Consider the following 21,813-nt stretch of genomic DNA (forward strand, 5'->3'; position numbering starts at 1 on the left):
GGATCTGATGGGTGCAGCTTATTAAAGTTAATTTGAACAACAGAACAGCATACAGATACATGCACTATGCAAGCTTTCTGCAGCATTCATCAGAAGAGTTTGGGATTTTTGGAAAATGGCTTCAGTAATTTTAAAAGCAATCAACAAAAAAATCAGCAAATGTGCATTTTATCTAATTCACCCAGCATTTAAAGATTTTATTTTGCTGCTAACTATGTTACAAACATACCTCTTTTGTTTTCTTTTCATCTACTTAACAGTTCAGCCTGTAGTTGCATTTGTATTTGGATGATTTATTATACGTCCATGTACTGTTATACCAAATATTGATAAATGTGAAATACAATTGCTCTTCATTCATATTTCCCAAATAAAAGAATATCAACCTTTCTGCTGTAAGGTAATGGCTGTGGAAATATCTATTTAAGGAGCCACATTTTTGGTGGGTAAGCACATGATTCTCTCTTAGACATTTTGGTGCTCGTGATGCCCTTCTCTGATTGGAATGGTGGTGGATCCGTAGCAAGCCCTGAGATGCAATTGCAAGACAGTCAAGCAGAAATGCTTCTTACTTTCCTTCCATTCCTTCCTGTGAGGTAGTGACATCTGGGAACTCACTGGATATGACCCAGAGTAATTACAAAACATACCCAGGGCTCCAGGTATGTCAGGGAGAACACTGGGAAGAGGGTCCTTCTTAACTCCTCTACATCTGCTGTGTGCTTGCCAGTGTTTCCCTGAGGTATAGGACATTGAATGATTTGCTTTCAACCAATATACCAGCTACCATTCACTTGGAATACAGAATAGATGTTTCGTGGAAGGAGAGGAAATGTCACACTGTTCCCAAATATTTGTTATTTGTAACATGCGTTGAATTTAAATTATATCGTTAATAATTCATGCATTTCCCGTTATGCCTTAGTTATTCTATATTTAGTCTTACGCATAAGACTTGTGGATTGCATTTAGTTCAATAGAACTGAATACCTAAGGGTGAATGCAAATGGTAGCCATGTGTATCTAGTATTGCTGACCAGAAATGAATTAACTCTTGGCTGTAAGGTTTCTAATGCATATTAGGGATTATCAGAAGAGTGTGCATAAATCAGCAGTTTTTGTAAGGAGGGGTGAAATCACTGCTTTCAGTGTTAAGAATAGCAATTTTCCCCGAGTTTTTGAGCCTGGGTTGCACCCCGTTTATTAGGAATTCTTTGCAGGAGGCAAACCTGGGAACAGTGGATTTCCCTGTCAATGAAGTCTATTAATGGGACATGTCTCTGTGACTGGGGTCCATGACCTGAAGGATATCGAGGTCAGCCAAATGCGAAAGTTTCCTGGCATTAAAGTACAGTAAAACTCCAATAATCTGTGATCCTATTGTTTTGAAATCCAGATGGTTCAGAATCCGACTCACCTGGTTTTGTTTTCTACTCTCCCTTTATCACACCGAGACCCAATTCCCAAGCTCCTTTCAACTCCTGGTTGATGGGGAAGTTTATAATGCTAAAGATAGACACAAAAAGCTGGAGTAACTCAACGGGACAGGCAGCATCTCTGGAGAGAATGAATGGGTGATGTTTTGGGTCATGACACTTTTTCAGAAGACGAAGTCTGAAGAAGGGTCTCAATCTGAAATGTCACCCATTCCTTCTCTCCAGAGACGCTGCCAGTCTCGCTGAATTACTCCAGCTTTTTATGTCTATCTTCGGTTTAAACCAGCATCTGCAGTTCCTTCCTATACAAGTTTATAAAGCTATGGCGTATCTCTTAAAAATCAGGCAAATTAAAAGTGTGTGTTGGTTTATTCAAAGTATTAAATTTCAATAGTCTGGAGAATTTGCCAGCCTGGCACCATCAAAGTTCTGAGGTGCCAGATTATTCCTTGGACTGTTCTAGAAGAGATTACAGAGGTAGGGAGCATTGAGACCATTGAGGGATTTGAAAGCAAGGGAAAAGATTTTAAGATTAAGTAGGACAACATATGTTGTTTTAGCCAAACACTAAATACAGTTTTATTTTGTTCCAAGGGGAAGTAAGGTCATATACATTTGGTCCAAAGAGCCAAGGCTTTGAAAATTCATTGAATCATCCAACAAGTTCAGAACACATTCAAAGTCCATGGTAAGTATGTTTGACTTTTCACAATAATTCCACAAATTTGACAATGTTGTAACATTTGCAGTAAACTCAGATCATTCTCTGTAAAAACAGATACTTCAATTTTAAGTTACAAGAAAGCGAGAGATTAATGACTCTAAGTATTCTTGCCCATCTTGGAAAATGGATAAAAGAATGTTAAAAGAGCTATATTGCAGATTGTAAATGAGAGGCTGGGAAACAGGTTATAAAATGAAATAGAACTGTATGCACTCCACATCAGCTCTATTTCTTACTCGTTTTCTAGTTGGCTTTTCTTCTTGATTATTACATTGCACAAAAGTATGGCACCTAGATTTTGGAGTAAACAGCACGGAAAAAGACCATTGAGCCCAACTCACCTGTACAGACAAAGTCGTCTAACCAAGTAGTCCCATTTGCCTGCACCTGGCCAATATTCCTCAAAACCAGGGGTGACAAACTCATTTCAGGTCACGGGACGGAATGGGCAAAATGTGACTTCATGCGGGCCGGATCAGTTGTGCGTGCAAATGCACACACGCGCTCGCGTGCTCCCACAGCTTTCGTTGTCTTCGTTTTTTCAACCTGCTCTCATCTGTCTCAGTCTCTGCTATAACTACAAAGTGTTTCACATTACGAATTTCGTTTCTTATGAAGAAGATTGCCTTGCAAGCATTACTTTTATGATTGGTATCTAGGCCCAAGATAAAGTGGATGTGAAAATAATGTTTTCAGTAATAAGAGAGTCTAGGACCAGAGGTCACAGCATCAAAATGAAAGGTCATACATTCAAAATGGAGATGAGGAGCAATGGGTGGTGAATCTGTGGAATTCATTGCTACAGACAGCAGTGGAGGCCAAGACATTGGGTATTTTTGAGGCAGAGATTGCTAGGTCTTGATTAGGTTACAGGGAGAAAGAAGACAATAGAATGTGGTTGAGAGAAAATAGATCAGCCATGGTTGAATGGCAAAGTAGATTTAATGGGTTAAATGGCCTGTTCCCCATCTTATAGTGTTCCTACAGTGTTTATGTTTTGCCGAAAATGGGCTGAGTGAGTGGTGAACAGCCAAACAGCAGCTACTTGGCATGGTGAAAGATGGTCTGTCCATCATCTTACCTGAAGGCCCCGCTCCCCATCCTTCTCCTTATGTCTTTCCTCCTTCCCCCACATCCTCTCCCCTCAACTCTCATGTCCTTCTCTACCCTCACCCTCACCTGCCCTCTCCCTTTCCTCAGCCTATCCCTTCTCTCATCCCTCTTCCTTCCAACTATTCCCACACTCCCCTCCCTTACTTCATCCTCTCTTTCCTTACTTTGTCCCTAAATCCCCTCCTTTACCTGATCCCTAAACACCATTCCTTCTCTCATCTGCTCCCGTCCTCACCCACTCCCTCCCTACTTCCTTTTTTTACCACCTACTCCCCCACTCCCCTCCCTCGACACCCTCCCTTCCCTTCCTCATCCCTAAAAAACCCTTCCTTCCCTCATCTGCTCTCCCACCCCTTCCTTTACCACCACCTCCTTTCTCTCCCCTGTTCCCGCATACCTACTGGCACGTCTTCACATCCCACCTAACCTTAACCCAAACCCAGAGCCCCCACACTGGAGAGCAGCTCAGATTTTGGATCGCTGGCTGCAGCCCCATTCACAGTGCGGCGACATCCCACCAGCCTCTATCCACGCACTCACCTGGGTCTCAGGTCCATGGTGGCGGCAGCCCAGGCACTTCCACAACAACGCTGAGATTCTCCACCTTCCCCGGCGCGGCCCCTTCCCGCCCCGCGTCACCGCATGGCCTGTCCCGGGAGAGAGAGCGGGGAGAGAGAGAGAGAGAGCGGCGAGAGAGAGAGAGCGCAGCGAGAGAGAGAGAGAGAGCAGCAAGAGAGAGAGAGAGCGGCGAGAAAGAGAGAGAGAGAGCAGCGAGAGAGAGAGAGAACGGCTGCCGTACAGATACATCATAAATGGTTGCGAATATACTTTTTTTCTCCAAAATCATCCTGCGTGCCGGATTCGACCCCTTTGCGGGTCAGATGCGGCCCGCGGGCTGGTAGTTTGACATCCCTGCTCGAAACCTTTCCTAACCAAATTTCAATGTTTTCAATGTTGTAATTGTAGCTGCCTCTATCACACCCTGACGGCTCGTTGCATATGTGCACCACCCTCTATATGCAAAGGTTGCCTCTCTTCCATTTTAAATCATTCCCCTCTCGCTTAAATCTATGCCTTCTAGTTTTAAACGCTCCTGCCCTGGGGAAAAGATTGTAGCTATTCACTTTAACTATGCCCCCTCATGAATTTATACACCTCTATAAGGACTCACCTCAGTCTTGTTTGCTGCAGGGAAATATAGACCCAGGCTTTCCAGCCTCTCGTTATAACCCAGACCCAGGAACAGCCTTGTACATATTTTTTTACATCCTTTACATTTTTGTGACTTTTTTTGGGTAGCAGGGCAACCAGAACTGTACAAGGTACTCCAAATGTGGCCTTGCCAATGCCTCTCACAGGTGTGACATGGCGACCCAATTCTTGTCCTCAGTAAACTGATCAATGAAATCAAACATGGACTGAACCCATAACTGCCTCTGCACTTCTGCTATTTCACTAATCTCGAAGTGTGAGAGTGACTGCCTGCTGAGTGCCTACTCTGCTGATATCTAGTAGCAGCCCCTGTCTCTAAATCTTGCTGCCACTGTCGTATCTGCCTCCACCGCCACCACTGGCAGCATGTTCCAAGTACCCACCATCCTCTGTGTAAAAAAAAAAAGTTACCTTGCATATTTCCTTTAAACTTTGCTCCTCTCACCTTAAAACTTTACCCTCTAGTTTCTATACCCTCTCGTCTTTGACATCTCCAACCTGGGAAAAAAAGGTTTTGACTATCTCTCCGAACTATGCTGTTTGAATGATGTTTTTATAAAATTTTGGTTATCCTCTCGTGCAATGTGAAAATTCTACGGTTGTATTGAAAAATGCCCTGGGAAGTCCAGAACTATAGAAATGTAACTTATTGGTGCAGTCAACAAGAGGAAATAATTACAGGAATATTCCAACCTCACACTAGTCACTAGAGGGCAGTGTGTCCTCATCAATTCACAGTTTACCACCAACTGAGCAAAATAAAGCATTAATTGATGAATAAAGCATTAATTGATGAATAAAGCATTAATTGATGAATAAAGCATTAATTGATTAATTGATTAATTGATAACATTGTTCAAAGTAAATCAGTCATTAAAAAAAAATGTTAGCCTTTCCTACTTCTGCCTTTCACCACTCCGTGCGTTTTGCACGTTACAGAAATGTGCCTTAAATAGGATGTTATCAGTACAGGAAAATTTTGGTTCTGAGGAATGACTGGATAATCCGACTGTCCAGTCCAAGATCAGTGTCTCACAATTGAAGGGATGGGGAAAAGAAAGGATGAACCTGCATTTCTATAATGCCTAACATTTTGTTTACGTTCGAATAGGTGCTGAGAAATTTAATTGAAGTTTTTTAAATAATATGGGGACTAGAAAGCAGAAATAGGAGAGGATCTACTTCCCTTCACAGTGGTATCAAATATAAGGTGGCATTGATGCAAAGTAATTGGTGGACTGATTGAGAAAGGAGGAGACAAGTTATTTCACCCAAAGAGTAACAGGGGCTGCTAATATTTGCCGGAGAGGGGGGTTGAGGAAAAAGTCCTTGCCAGATTTCAAAAGTACTTGGATGTGCAGATGAAGAGATGTGAGTTACAGGGCCACAGATCCATGGTGGTGAGATAGGATAAGACTGGGAAATTTGGGAATGGAGCAGGCTGCAGAAAATGGTGACCATTGCCTGGTCCATCATAGATATTGACCTTATCACCATCAAAGGAATGTATACACCTCCTGGCCATGCTCCCTTCTCACTGCTGCCTGAGCTTGAGAATCATTATCTCCAGGTTCAAGGACAGTTTCCTCCCATCAACCATCAGGTTCTTGAACCAGTAGAAACAAGGAACTGCAGATGCTGGTTTACAAAAAAAAAAGACAAAAGGTGCTGGAGTAATTCAGTAATTCAGTGAATCAGGCAAAGGAGCAAAGAGGTCCTTCTACAGTTGTACCGGGCCCTGGTGAGACCGCACCTGGAGTACTGTGTGCAGTTTTGGTCTCCAAATTTGAGGAAGGATATTCTTGCTATTGAGGGCGTGCAGCGTAGGTTCACTAGGTTAATTCCCGGAATGGCGGGACTGTCGTATGTTGAAAGGCTGGAGCAATTAGGCTTGTATACACTGGAATTTAGAAGGATGAGGGGGGATCTTATTGAAACATATAAAATAATTAGGGGATTGGACACATTAGAGGCAGGAAACATGTTCCCAATGTTGGGGGAGTCCAGAACAAGGGGCCACAGTTTAAGAATAAGAGGTAGGCCATTTAGAACGGAGATGAGAAAGAACTTTTTCAGTCAGAGAGTGGTGAAGGTGTGGAATTCTCTGCCTCAGAAGACAGTGGAGGCCAGTTCGTTGGATACTTTCAAGAGAGAGCTGGATAGAGCTCTTAAGGATAGCGGAGTGAGGGGGTATGGGGAGAAGGCAGGAACGGGGTACTGATTGAGAGTGATCATTCATGATCGCATTGAATGGCGGTGCTGGCTCGAAGGGCTGAATGGCCTACTCCTGCACCTATTGTCTATTGTCTATTGTATCTCTGGAGAACATGGATAAGTGGCGTTTTGGGTCAGGACCCGTCTTCAAACTGATTGTAGTTTGGAAAATCCACCCTGCACAACCCTAATTGCAATCCCACCTCAGCACCAAACCACTACATACTTTGCACTATGTCCTCTATCCTTTGGTTTTTACACTATAATATCTGGCTTACTTAGAATATATTTTATAATTGTAAAATACAAATTGTAAATTTGTATATTTTTGTTGTTGTTGCATCTAATGTGCCTGTAAACCTGCAGCTGTTAAGAATTTAAGATAATGGGAGCTTGCCACCTGGAACATTAGGAACAATTACAATAAGGATTTTGAAAACATTTTGGAGGCAGCAGAATATAAATATAAACTCTGATTACATTTCAAATAGATTCTGAAAAATCCTACTGATCTTGCATATTTTATATATAAATGGACTTGAACATTTAATTTAGTTATTTATAAAGCTATTTGGAAAACGAAGGAATATCTTGCATTAATAAGAATACCTATCCTGTCCCAAGGATGGTCTAAAGAACTTTGCCGCAAATAAAGCACTTCTGAAGTGCAGTCACTGTGGTACTGCAGGGGAAACTGCGGCAAATTGCACGTAAAATGGTCCCACAGCACAGAAAAATGAAGTAACAACCAAAAATTCTGTTTACGTCACAGTGATGGATGAATAGATATCGGCCAGCACATCCAGTTTCCGAGGATTATTTCCAAAACGATCATTACCTGAAATCCTGGCTTGGTTTGTGCTTATTTGCTGCGGAGTGAGTCATCTCAATCATCTGTGGGGGAAGGGAACTGTCACTGGACTGTCACTGGACTGTCCCAGTGTTCTCCACTTTCTCTGGGAAATTGTCTCTGTGGACTGTACTCGAGCTGCCTCTCTGTAATCTGGCTTCACTTGGCATTTGTGTTGTGGATTTTCAGGACATGACCATGACAAGATCTTTTGCATGGAGAGAGGGGCACGTTGCGAGGAGAACTATACTCGTGGCGCTTCCGGAAGGTTGGGCAAATCCAGGGGATTTCAAAATCATGCAGTGATTAATGAAATAGAAAAGAAGAACTAATCACTGCCTGGGGGGGGGGGGGGGGGGGGGCAGTAATCAGTGGAGATGGATTTAATATGATTGCCAAAAGAGAGAGTTGCAGTGAGGGTATTGAGTAAAACTCTGATAATCTAGCAAACTCAGAATGTCATTGGTGCTGCATTAGCGCATCTTCCAGACTATCGGATGAAATTTCTATTAATATCCCAACACACCTTTAATTCACTTTTTTTCTTAGATGCTACACCGTATTACAATAGATTTCCCAGTGAATGCGGTCGTTTTAAATGGAGACCGAAAAAGGGGACCCTATTCCATTGAATAGGGACACCGATGATTTTTAAAGGGAAGTGGGAATTGGGGCCCTGGTGAGTAGCAGTGGAACACAGAAACTGGGACCCCAGTGGTAGAATTGGACACTATAACCGGGACCCTAGTGAGTAGAAGGGGAACATGAGAAAAGGGGCCCAGCGAGTAGAAAGGAACAGAGGAACCAAGGCCTGGTGATTAGAAGGGTACCACTGGAACTGGGCCCCAGCGAGTAGAAGGGAACCTAAGAACTGGGGCCTGGTGAATAGAAGGGTAGCACTGCAACCGGGGCCCCTGGGAGTAGGAGAACTGAGGAACCAAGGCCCAGTGAGTAGAGATTAACAGAGGAACTGGAGCCCCAGTGAGTCAAAGAAAAACATAGAAACTGGGCATTGGTGAATAGAAAGGGTTACATGCACGAGGGCACTGGTGAATAGAAGGGGTTACATGCACGAGGACACTGGTGAATAGAAGGGGTTACATGCACGAGGACACTGGTGAATAGAAGGGGTTACATGCACGAGGGCACTGGTGAATAGAAGGGGTTACATGCACGAGGGCACTGGTGAATAGAAAGGGAACACTGGAATCAAGTCCAAACAAGTGAGATAGGAAGGTGGGAACTGAGGACCCTGTGAATCAGAAGGAAATGCACCAAACATTACCTGGTGAACCAGATGCCAAATATTTGCGATTTATAACAGGTCATATGGTGGATTGTTGAAGTTTTAGTGATTTGTGTCTATTAACACACTGCAAAAATGAGACTGATAGCAAACTTTACAGTAACGTTCAGGTAAGAATTAGATAAATTGTTGATGAAGAAAGCTCAGAGAAATGAATTAATGTGACATCTCTTTTGAACTCCTGGCATAGAACATGAGATGTGAATGTCCTCTCTCTGTGCTTTGTGTATAAGCATCTAACCTCTGGCAGAGCTCATGGTTCTGTCTGCTTCTCTTCTGTTGGCTTTGTAATTGACGATTCCTCTCTTTCTTAATTCTGAAGGGTTACTCACAACTTAACAACATCACCTCATTGCAGGCAAATTCCACAACAGGCAATATAACTCTATAAAGTCATGACCTGATCTAGTCTGTCCAAATAAAATCCTGTTTCTTTTTTCTGAGTCTGCTTCAACGTGCAACCTTTTAATGCCAAAAAATTGATTGTGTTTTGACCCAACTTCAAATGACAATAGGCATTTAGATAGCATAAGATCTCACCGTCTTTTTCACCACAGGGATCATCAGTCCCACTCTCCCAGTTACGCTTCAGGTGATGGACAGAACGGGGCAGAGGAAACCGCAGATGAGCCATGCCCTAGACACCAGCCGGTTATTTTACGGAGGATGCAAATTAGAAGATATTCGGAGGCACGGCAGGTGAGTTCAAGGGATGCCCAAGTCATTGGCAAGTATCATGTAGAGTTGATTGAAAGTAACTGGAATAGATTTGCATAGGTGAAGGCGGACATTTGCCGGGACATTGTTGTATCAGTGTAGTTCTGATTGTGTAGAGTTACGGCAGTCTTTCACAACTCAGAATCTCTTCTCTCAACTCTAAAAATCCTTTAAAAGAGAAGTACCATACACGCTGAAACGCAGCAGGTCAGTTGGGCTGAAATGTTGGTCCGTTGTCATTTCCATGAATATTGTCTGACCTGTTGAACACTGTCTATCCTGTGGAATGCTCTCTGTCCTGTTAAATGCTACCTCCCCCCTTAAAAACGGTTTGTTGCGTTGAACACTCTCTGTTCTGTTGAATGCTGTGAGTGCTGGTAAATGCTGTCTGTCACATCGAACGCTGTCCCTTTTGTCAAATGTTGTCTGCCCCTTTATCTGTTCTGTTAGCAATTCCAGCACTAGTAGTGTTTTGCAGAATAGTAAGAGCAGGAAATCACAGGAAAAGGCTATTTGGCTCTTTATGTAGCAATATATTCAGTTCCATTCTCTTCCTCTTTACCCATAGTCCTGCAAACTATTTTATCTCAAATACATATCCAATTTAATTTTGATTGCCCTGATTGACTCACTTTCCACCAAACCTATTGATAATGACTTTCAGATCATGCTGCCTGACCTGTTGAGTTACTCCAGCATTTTGTGAATAAATACCTTCGATTTGTACCAGCATCTGCAGTTATTTTCTTACACTTCAGATCATAACTACTCACTATACAGCAAATATTTTTCTTCTTGCATCCCTCTGTGTCTTTTGCCATTGCTTTGAATTGGGCCCAGCAGGTTTTCAATTTACCCAGTCTTGATACTGCGAAGAAAATCACTCTTTAACCTACTTTCCTAAAGGGGAGATTCAACACTACAGTCTAACCTTGCAGCAGAAATCTGACATCCTCTGGGACATTCCAGTAAATGTTTTCAACATCCTCCCCGGGAGTTTTGCATCTTTCTTGTGGTCTGAATGCAGTGCTCCAATTGTAGCCTAACCAGCTTCAGTTCAATCATAGGCGAAGGTAATATCCTTGCATTTGTACTCCATTTATGAAGCCCAGATTTCCAGTACCATTATTGTCGAATATCTGGTCCTTCTGCATCTTTATTTACTCCAATTTACTGTCTCCTTCCAATCCCTTGGCTTTCAAAACAGGAGCCTGTCATCACCTAATCAGTGGCATGGCTGTTTTGACTTTGAACATTCATGTGAAACAAGTGATAGCAAATTGACAATCGATTTACGCTGGTCGATTAAAATTTTAAAAAGTGAGCGATGTGAAATATCTAGACACTTTACAGTTCCTTGCTGGGTTACAAACGGCCGACTTCTGGACACCCTGTACACACAAACGAGTGCTTGGGACACTTGGGTGACCATGGGAATGGATTTGTCGGCTGCTGTGGGGCTGCTGGCTTCTTTCGCTGGGTGGGAACAGGGCTTTTCTACATATTTTCTCTTCCCTGAGCCTCAACAATCGGGCTGGGTTGAGCTGACCAGATCTGGGAATTACTGAGCAGGCTCACTGAGCAGTTGACGGCTGCCCTTCCCGCACCGACACCTGCCCGCTTTCCCACCACAGTCGTGTCAGGGATCGTCTCCCACACACCGTTTCTGTTCATTCGACTTAAAAACAGTTTGGGTTAGGAATAGTTCTCAGGAACAGAACCTTGTCATAACCTGGGGACCTCCCATGTTGCGATTGAGTCCCCCTATGGTAGGTTGTCATCAACAAGGAGCTTTTAATTAATGATTGTATGGTGTACCACCAGGCTCCCTTATTTTCTCTGTCATCAAATCAAATATTCCTAATGCAGAATTCTGGTTAATTCCGGATTTGTAATGTGTAAAATGCACAGTGATGCAATGGGAGAGTTGCTGCCTTACAGCGTCGGAGACCCGGGTTCGATCCCAACTACGCATGCCGTCTGTACGGAGTTTGTACGTTCTCCCTGTGACCGCGTGGGTTTTCTCCAGGTGCTCCAGTTTCCTCCCACATCCAAAGACGTACAGATTTGTACATTAATTGGCTTCGATAAAATTGTAAATTGTCCCTTGTGAGTAGTATAATGCTAATGGACAGGGTGATCGCTGGTTGGCGCTGACCTGGTGGGCCGAAGGGCCTGCTTTTGCGCTATATTTCTAAAGTCTAAAGTAATCATTTTTATGGAACTCATACTAAAGTGCAGGAGAAATATGTTTGTTCATGCTACCTCTCTTGAACAGATATCACTAATCTTTCTTACAGCCCCCTAACTGCTTAGAAAAACGACAGCTTGCATTTATGTATCACCTTTAATTTAGTAATATGTCCTACAGCACTTATGTCCACTGCGAATGGATAATTCAAAATGTTAACAAAAGGGTTTCAAGGAATTGTCTGGCAGCATGCGAGTGCTATTAACTTTGATGGTGAGGAAGCTTTTAGGAAAAATTATTAGGGGAAAAGTTAATAGGCACTTGCAGTGGTAACAAAACAGAACTTGCATGATTGAAATTTTCACAAGAAGGTTAGTAAAGTATAGCTGGGCGTGGACCCGTTGGGCCCAAATCTCTCCTGCGAGCCCGACAACCCTCCGTGCAAACCTCTCCTGGGGCCAGCAGCAGCTCTCCTCAACCCCCCCTCATTGGCCGCCACTCCAGTCACGCATGCGGGTACCGCACCCCTCAGGCAGCAACCCTCCCCCAACTGTGCGGCGACCATCTTACGTAAGTATTAAAGTTTAAAAAGTGATCGGCAGCCATCTTACGTAAGTATTAAAGTTTAAAAAGTGGTCGGCAGCCATCTTACGTAAGTATTACAGTTTAAAAAGTGATTTTTAAATCTCTCCTGTGGGCCCGGCAACAATCTTCGGTGGGCGCGGCAATCTCTTTGGGTGCAAGCCTCTCCTGCGGGCCCGGCAGCCCTCCCCCAACTGACGATCCGTGGACCCATTGCCGACCGGGGAGTGTCCTCCGGGGCTGTGGGCAGGTGAGGGGGGAGAGTAAAGGGGAGAGGGAGCCACACACCCCAGCCCCGGGCGGCCATTTTGGCAGCCAGAGTGAGCCGTGGTCCCGTTGAGTGGAAAGCTCTCATGCTGCGGCAGCTCGGCGGCGACCCTCTGCACCATGGGAAGTAGATCAGGCATGCCGGGATGGGCGCCGGTCCTCCTGGTGGGGGTGGGGGGAATGCATTTGTTAAAGTTTCAGAGCGACGGCTCAACAGCCCCCCCCCCTTTCATTGGCCGCCACTCCTGTCACTCTGGCGGGTCCCGCCCCCGGTGGCCATTTTGGGCAAACCCATTGTAATGTCGAACGCGGCTGATGAGAGAAAAGGTGGAAAAAGGAGGCCCCCCTCATTGGCCGCCACTGCCGTCACTCGGGTGGGTCCCATTGGGACATTGAATGCTGTTGACAGCCAGTGGAAATGGAAAAGTGATTTTTTAAACTTTAGGTGATTTTTAAAGTTTAAAAAGTTTTAAAAAATCTAAAATATAACAACCATTTAAACCACAAGACAATGGTGATTAAGGTGGTGCTAAAATTGTCGCACTATCGTGTACTGTTTAGGCTGTATGTCGGGAACATACTAAATATATATATATATATACATACATGTGTGTGTGTGTGTGTGTGTATATACATATAAACATATAAAATATGAGCGTTTTAGTAATATAATAAAATATAATATATAAAATGTAATATATATATATATATATATATACTAGACCAAGTGGACCCTTGGGCCCAAACCTCTCCTGCATTGGTGCAGCACCCTCTCCTTCCCCCCTCCCCCCCTCACTCCCCTCCCCCTCCCCCTCTCCCTCTCTCCACTTCATCTCCCTCCTCCCCCCACCCTCCCCCCCTCCCTCCACCCTCCCCCCCTCCCTCCACCCCCCTCCCTCCCTCCCTCCCTAGGAGACAGATTTAAACTTTTAAATGTGAATAACTTTTAAAATATAACACCGATTTCAATGAAATGTCTTCCATTAGCACCAAAGGGACGACGGTGAGTAAGGTGGGCCTAAAATTGTCGCGCTATCGTGCACCATTTTGGCTGTAGTTCAGGAACAAACAAACTAGAGTTTTAATATAAAGATATAGATTTGTGCCTGGGACACAAGTTAACCCTCCAATTCCTATCAATTGTGAGATCTGTTGCTTGACGATCAATTCCATTCCAGTCACTGTCAACTAACCATTTTCCTCCACAGATTATGCCTGATCTGCTGAATTCTTCTAGTAGCACTCCTTTTTTGCTCATATTCCTTGATAGCGTAAGCCCTTAAACTTTATTGACATCAATTTTGTTTTATATCCATCAAATGATCATTCACAACATATCGAATAGAGCTGTAAAGGTTCATAATGCTCTAAGTAAAGACACTACTTCACATCTCATCCCTAAGACCACCATCCTTAGTTTTATATTTTACTGTCTGGAGAAAACAGCTTCTTCGCATAGGGCAGAACAATTGCATATGTGTGTTTTAGTTGGTTGTTCTGATTTAATGTTTGAGATATACATTTCCATTCATGTTTATAGGGAACTGGGGATCGTAAATCGGCTGTTAAAGTAGATGAAAAATCGAGCTGCAGACAGTCTTACAGGTTTTGGATCTTACCCGGCAAGTGGATGGGGATTCATTATGATCGTCTGGCTTTGTTAACTTTACTTGACAGGTAAAGGATTTTTTTTTTTAAATTGCTTTTGGAACAGTTAAACTTTGTGGCGACTTGCAACATTATTACCACTGCAGCATTCTATTGTTCCTAGTTTTTCTATTCTTTTCATTTCACCTCTTCTTCTCATTTACTGGCATTGAAGGCATTGACTATTCTTTGTATTTATATGTTCCTGATATCTGTCCTGAATTTATCAATGTAAACTTCCAACTTCATGTACTTAGAATAGGAATTAACAGAAAGCAAGTTTCTAGAAAGCCACCAATTTCACAATGCTCTATAAAATTCAGTAAGATCATCTCTGAAGACCCCAGATTTCTCATTTCTTTATAATCCATTTCCACCTCCTTCCAGGGTCCAGTTAATCCCCCCACTCAATCCCCTTGCTCATTCCTCCACTCCATTTAGTCACCCATTCCAAATAGATTCTTCATTCTACTCAGTCCACCCACCATGAATAAAAGGTTGCTCAATTTCACTCACTCAAATGCCTCTACCCACTCAGTCACCACCACTAATCCCCAAGTCCATCAATCTCATTACTCTTTTCTCATCTCTTTCCTCAGAGAATTCCTCTGAAGTGTTCTTGTTGTTTGTTGCCCTTCAGCGTACGATCTTTCATATTTCAGATATATCCTGATTCTTACTTGCATGTTTAAAAGTGTATAAATTCTTCCTTGGTGAGATTTTGTTGAACAGGAGCTCCTGCGATTATTTACTGATGTAACTCCCTTACATTATATTAAATAATACCCCCAGCTCGTGCCTCTTTGGTTTTGCTGAATTCTACTTCAATTGAGATCAGTTCATGGACTCTGCCTCCAAGGTGTGCCTCAATTGTCCCCTGTGTGGTTTGAAACAATCAGCAGGTTCAGCGACCTTTGCATCTCGCAAATTCTGTGATGTGCCAGGTCATGAGAGAACCACCTGCCACATTCCTTGCTGAGATTCCTTTCCAGAGCTACCATAACACAGCCATCACTCTAGATACTCAGAATGACCGGAGCTCTTGCATGTTTATGGCAATGGACACAGAATCTCCCTTAAAGATAATTCGGAAACAGCACTTGAATACTTGCACTGCTGTACTTTTACAGGAATCAGGAGATTGGGGAAAACGTGTTATCGGTTTCCTTGGCCGTCCTTGTTGCCCTTCTTGGATTCAGCCTTCTTAACCAAGGATTTTTCAAGGACATCTCGGTCTTATGCTTCTGCCTGGTTATTGCCAGCTGTCAGTATTCCCTGTTAAAGGTAAGTGATGTTCTGTCCTTCATTCGAGAAGACCAATTATTGCAGCTCCTGACTCCTCTTCTCTTCTGTTTCAGAGTGCTCAACCTGATCCTGCTTCACCTGTGCACGTGAGTTATGAAAACGGTACTAGATGGGCCAAAGCCTGAAAAGGCATTGATACACTGTTTAAATGAAGGAAGCCCCAAGTGATTTCAACTTTCTTGCCCTATCTTCCCAAGACAGCACCTTGCTGCTGCTGAGTGGTGGTGATAACCACACACACACACACACACACACACACACACACACACACACACACACACACACACACACACACACACACACACACACACACACACACACACACACACACACACACACACACACACACACACACACACACACACACACACACACACACACACACACACACACACACACACACACACACACACACACACACACACACACACACACACACACACACACACACACTCTCTATCTCTCACTGATTTAATGCTCTTGCAGTGCCATGTAGGAATGCAGCTATTTCCCATGTAATTATCGAAGGTAGACTCGCTGGGTTGACGGAACCAAGTCTCCAGGAAGACTTGGTTAAAATATTGTTATGCTTCACCAGTACACCGTGTAGAATTTGTTCTTAAGTTTGTTCCAATAATGCATGGGATTGTGAACTCAGGATGAACAGATTCCTTCAGGAGCCATCATAGAGACTTCCTGTCTCCATCCACCACAACCCCACAATCCTGCCACTGGTACACTACGCTTCTAGTCTTTAAAATGGGTGGGGTCAGATTGTGAAACAAAGAGCATGTAATTGAGATTGGGAAGAAACCTGGCGAGATATTGTGTTTAGTTGACTGGAAGGGTTTACAGTGCACGGGCATAACATAACTGACAGATGCCTATCAGTCTGAGATGCAGGAGAGGGTAATGAAATATATAGAATGAGTTGAGCATACAATGTGGTGGATGATATTCAACAGACATGATGTAGGTGTATAATGGTGCATGGCATGTCTAATGGATGGTATTTATAAAGGATAATATTAAATGGGGAAGTGTAAATATGCAGAATCTATATAATGCGTTGAGGTATTGTCGATTAGGTGTTACACAGGCATGGTGTGTTTAAAAATAGTGGGCATATAATGGTGAGATTGGGTGAATAATGAGTGAACATGTATAAAGGGCAGGGTGTGCACTACTGGCAGTGTTCAAGACAAGCAGTGAGCATAACAGAAACAACAAACAACCTGCAGAGGAACTAATGCTGATGCAGAGTTTCAAGCCAAAACCTTGACACTCCTTTCCCCCCACAGATGCTGTTTGACCCACTGCATTCCTCCAGCAGATTGTTTGTTGCTCCAGATTCCAGCATCTGCAGTCTTGTGTCTCCATGCATGACAGAAGATTGCACATCAGCTGTGTGTATATATGCTGATGTACGGTAGCGAATTAGGGATATTTATAATGGATAACTCATGTATAAGAACTAGTCTGTGTTGGCTTATCACATAGATGCTTAGGCAGCAGGACTGATAATGGATGGAATTAATAACAGGTGAGTGTATATTGCACAGAGGTAATAAGATTTTAACTATGGGTTTCAAGTTTTAAGGAGCTCACAGGAGAAAGCGGAGATGTTGAGACAGGGAATTTGTGTTCTTAGATTCTCAGTAGACCGAAGCCACAGTCACAAATGGTAGTGTAATTTATGTTGAGGATATATAACAGGCCAGAATTGGAGGACTGCCTAGATTTTGTGAGGTAACATCATATAAAATAGGAGTAGGAGAAAGCCATAATATCTCAAGCCTGATCCACCACTCAATAAAATCATAGCTAAACTGATCTTGGCCACCGCTCCACCTTTCTGCCTGTTGCCCATAAAAAAAGCTTGACAATTTATCTTGACCTTCTATACTATGATTACCAACCATATCTCAGTAGAGAATTCCAAAAATGTATGCCTCCCCCCAAAAAGGAAAAGTTCCTCCTCCACAGTCTTAAATGGGCAATTCCTTATTGGAACAATGTTCCCAGTTTCCAATTCCAGATTTCCCCATGAACATCTCAGCATCTATCCTGCTGAGCGTCCTTGAAATCTTAAATGTTTCAATAAGATTAAATGGTGTGGAATTCTCTGCCTCAGAAGGCAGTGGAGGCCAGTTCGTTGGATGCTTTCAAGAGAGAGCTGGATAGAGCTCTTAAGGATAGCGGAGTGAGGGGGTATGGGGAGAAGGCAGGAACGGGGTACTGATTGAGAGTGATCAGCCATGATCGCATTGAATGGCGGTGCTGGCTCGAAGGGCTGAATGGCCTACTCCTGCACCTATTGTCTATTGTCTATTGTCTATAAGATCATTTCTCATTTCTCTCAAATCACAGAGATACAGGACCTTTGACGTCAACCACCCATTCACACTAATCTTACATCAATCCCATTTTATTCTCCCCACATTCCCATCAGCTCCCCCTTACTGTTCATCCACACAAGGAACACTTACAGCATCCATTTAACTTACTGACCTGCATGTTTTGGGGATGTGGGAAGAAACTGGAGCATCTGGAGGAAAACACAGTCACAAGAAGAATTTGCAAACTCCACACATACAGCACAGTAGGTCAGGCTTGAACTCAGGCCACCAGAGCTATGAGGCAGCAGCTCTACCAGCTATGCCATTGTGCTGCCCTTGATTTGGTCTTTTTTTCAGTTCTTCTCTATTGCCAATTGGGAGGTCTATGGTATAACCCATGCAAAGCAATCGCCCATCTTTTATTTCTAAGCTCAACCCATATTCCTTCCTTGGATAACCCTACCAGTATATCTTCTCTAAATACTGCTGTGATACTCTTCTGAATCAGCCATGTGATTCCCACTCCTCGTTTGCATACCCGTCTGCCTGAAACTTATATACTCGAGAGAATTATGCTGACGGTCTTGCCCTTCACTCAATAATGTTTCCTGTTTGTAATAACACGATAATTCCATGTGCTGATCTATGTCCAATCTACTCAACTGTTCTTCATAGGACAACCTCTTCATTCGAGGAATCAAACCAGTGAACTTTTTCTGAATTGTCTCCAATGCGAGAAAATCCTTCTTAAAATAAGATGAAAGCTGCATGCAGTGGAATCTGCAGAATGACCCAGTGGTGCAGCAGTAGAGTTGCGGCCTTACAGCACCGGAGACCTGCTTCGACCCTGATTAAGAGTGCTGTCTGTATGGAGCTTGTACATTCTCCCTGTGACCTTGCGGGTTTTCTTCGGGTGCTCCAGATTCCTCCAAAAATTCCAAAAATATGCATGTTTGGTGCTTAATTGGCTTCTGAAAATTGTCTCTAGGATAGAACTAGAGTGTAGGGGTAATCATTGGTTGGCACGGACTTGGTGGGCCAAAGTGCCTGTTTCCATGCTGAATCTCTAAACTAAACTAAACAAAACAAATATCATGTGCAATTGTAACAGCACTTCCCTACCGTTAAACTTTATCCCCATTGCAACGAAGGGCAACGTTCCATCTTCTGTGTCTCCAGCTATATTTTTTATTGTGTGCAATAACTCTGAGTTTCTACATGATAAAACCCAGATTACTCCCTACAACAATATTTTGTTGCCTCTCTGCATTTAAACAATATTATGATTTCTGCGCTTTTTAACAAACTGAATAATCTCATATCACTATCCGACACGCGTTTGCCCACTCACTTTTCTATACCACTTTGCAATCTCCTCATATCCTCCTCACAACTATCTTCCCCAGCTATTTTACCCTTGTCAAAAGATTTCCTACAATGCACTCAATCCCTTCATCTAAGTCATTGATATAGATTGTAAATAGTTGTGGCTCCAGCACTAATACCTATGATACTCTAGCCCATTAGGTAATAGCCTTTGTTTACAAAGGTTGGATTACAGCAGTTGGGAGATTGCAATGCCGTCAAGAGATTTGTGAAGGAGGAAAATGTTAAAAATAAAGTGTTACTGTGTGACTTAGTTTACAGGTACAAGAGTTTTGCATGAATCTATTTTTAATTTTGCAATGGAGAGAGAATGTTGTGCTGACAGTGAATAAAAAAGCAACTTTGTTTACATTGTATTGCACACAATAAAATTATAGCTGGAGCAAGATAACATTATAGGCTTGTCCTTCTGAAGTCTGACCTTTTACATCTAGCAACACCGCTTGTCACAATGGGCTATGTATATTTAGACAAAGGGATTACAGAATGGATTGTCTCAACATCAGGGTTAACAACGTTGCAATATAAATTTGGACAGAGACGTTGCTTTGAGCCACTGCAGTCTGGTTAAGAGTTAGAGTTTTTAAGATCTGTGCACTTCCCAAGGCAGCTCAGTTGAGCATGATGGGATTGAATGTGATTTCTGCTCAAAACAGACATTAATACAACCAATGCTTACAAAAGATCCAATTTGAAACAACCCAATTTGAAGCTTAATTTCTCCATTTTCTGACACTCGGCAGATGCAAAATCCAAGGACAAATTTACAGCAAGTTACTGCCACCTTGTAGTGATGGGCTCTCCTCTAAGGTGTGGGACATGGTAAGGTGTGGAGGGAGAGAATTAAGTCTAAAATAATGCATTATGCAAGTTTATACACACACTGACTCTGTAATCCGAAGTATGCAATTACACAGATGTGCACCCTCCAAACATTGGCACATTTACAATTCTGCACACACCCCTGCATTGAGTTATATCTCAGCGTATAGTACTCTAGTTTCTTGAACAAAAGTGTATTACATAATTTATCTTAAGTGTCTCAACATATACTCTTGACTGATACACCTGGTGCTGTCCCTCGGCACTACAAACCATTGGAGATGTTGTCTTTTGAATGAAAAATGGAACACTTCTAATAGAATGTAAATGATCTCCAGGTCTTATTTGAAGACAAGCAACTGAGTCACTCAGTTTCCCTAACCAGTACTTATTGCTCACTTGATATTTATTAGGCCAAAGGAGATTTCTCTGAGGAACGTTAGCAACAATGTCCGTCAGCTTTGATGATGACCCTGCAGGAATCTTAACTATCTTACTTGAGCTAAGTATGGTCAGCTGGTTGGAAGTTTTACTAAGGCTACTTGATCCTCCAGGATATTAGTGCCAGAGATCTTCAGGGCAGTCTCAGAGGCCCAACTGTCTTAATGACCTTCCTTCCACCAGATTCGTAGATGCGTGCATGCTTGATGTTGATTGCACAATGTTCAGTTTCATTTGATTCCGTGATTATGAAGCATTCCATGCTTGCATGCAGCAGGACCTGGATATTCAGGCTTAGTGAATGACAAGTAACATTCACGTCACACAAGTGCCAGGAAATGACAAACATTAAAAAAAGTCTAATCATTCAACAACATTGCTATCACTGAAACACCCACTGTCACCAACTCAAGGGCACTATTGATCTGAAACGTAGCAGAACCAGCCGTATCAATATTGGGTTTCCTGTATTGCACATCACACTCAATTCCCTAAATCTTTTCTATCACCTGGAAGGGCAAGGTCAGAAGATGGTAGTGTACTCCATCCTTGCCTGGCTAAGTACAGTTCCACTGAAGAAGGTCAATACTATTAGCACAAAGTAGCGAGTTTGACTGATGCCCTATCCATCAACTTAAACAAATAGTGCCTGTACCACACATGATGAGACTACATGAGCATCTGCAAGTTATGCTGCAACAATTCAGCAAGACTGCTTCAAATCTTTTCTTAAATCCATTTCCGCTGTCTAGACAGGAAGGCAGCAAGAACATTGTGATTGCCAACCATCTTGAATGTATGGAGACACGAGAGACTGCAGAGTCTGGAATATGGAACAACAAACCACTGGAGGAACAGTGGGCTGAGCAGCTTCTGTGGGTGGAAGGAATTGTTGATGTTTTGGGTTGAAGCCCTGCATCAGGAGAAGGTGTGGGGAGTAGTGAACCAGGGAAGGGTAATTGTTGGACGGAGGAAGAGTGAAGGAAGATAGAAAGATGGAGGCATGTAGTAGAGGGCAGGGACTTGAGTTGGGAAACAGAGGCAGGTGGATGATAGGTGGAGACAGAAGGAGCCGGGTGGGGGATGGGGGAGGAGAGGTGGGTGGGTGCAGGTAGAGGATGAAGGTGCCAGATAGGCCGATAAGCGGGAACACAAAGGCTACCTGTGTTAAAATCTGATAAGTAAGGAAGGTGATAGTGGGAACCATTAGGGGAGAGGTGAAGGGCAGTTGGAACCAGATTGTGAAGGGGAAATATGATGG

The 21,813-nt window shown here is 43.1% G+C and overlaps 1 protein-coding gene across 1 annotated transcript in view; it reads left to right on the forward strand.

Moving 5' to 3' along the window:
• LOC144590961 (pecanex-like protein 1) overlaps positions 1–21,813 on the forward strand; it is a gene marked incomplete at its 3' end in the record, with an annotated part of 85,148 nt that overhangs the window by 51,325 nt on the left and 12,010 nt on the right. Inside the window, exons 9-13 of the mRNA XM_078395326.1 lie at positions 2,031–2,124; positions 9,413–9,554; positions 14,153–14,289; positions 15,390–15,543; positions 15,618–15,650. Of these exons, the coding sequence (XP_078251452.1) occupies positions 2,031–2,124; positions 9,413–9,554; positions 14,153–14,289; positions 15,390–15,543; positions 15,618–15,650 (560 nt within the window). The remainder of the gene's footprint in view (positions 1–2,030; positions 2,125–9,412; positions 9,555–14,152; positions 14,290–15,389; positions 15,544–15,617; positions 15,651–21,813) is intronic.

The sequence above is a fragment of the Rhinoraja longicauda genome, unplaced genomic scaffold (genome assembly GCF_053455715.1).
Source record: "Rhinoraja longicauda isolate Sanriku21f unplaced genomic scaffold, sRhiLon1.1 Scf000429, whole genome shotgun sequence".
Taxonomy (NCBI): domain Eukaryota; kingdom Metazoa; phylum Chordata; class Chondrichthyes; order Rajiformes; family Arhynchobatidae; genus Rhinoraja; species Rhinoraja longicauda.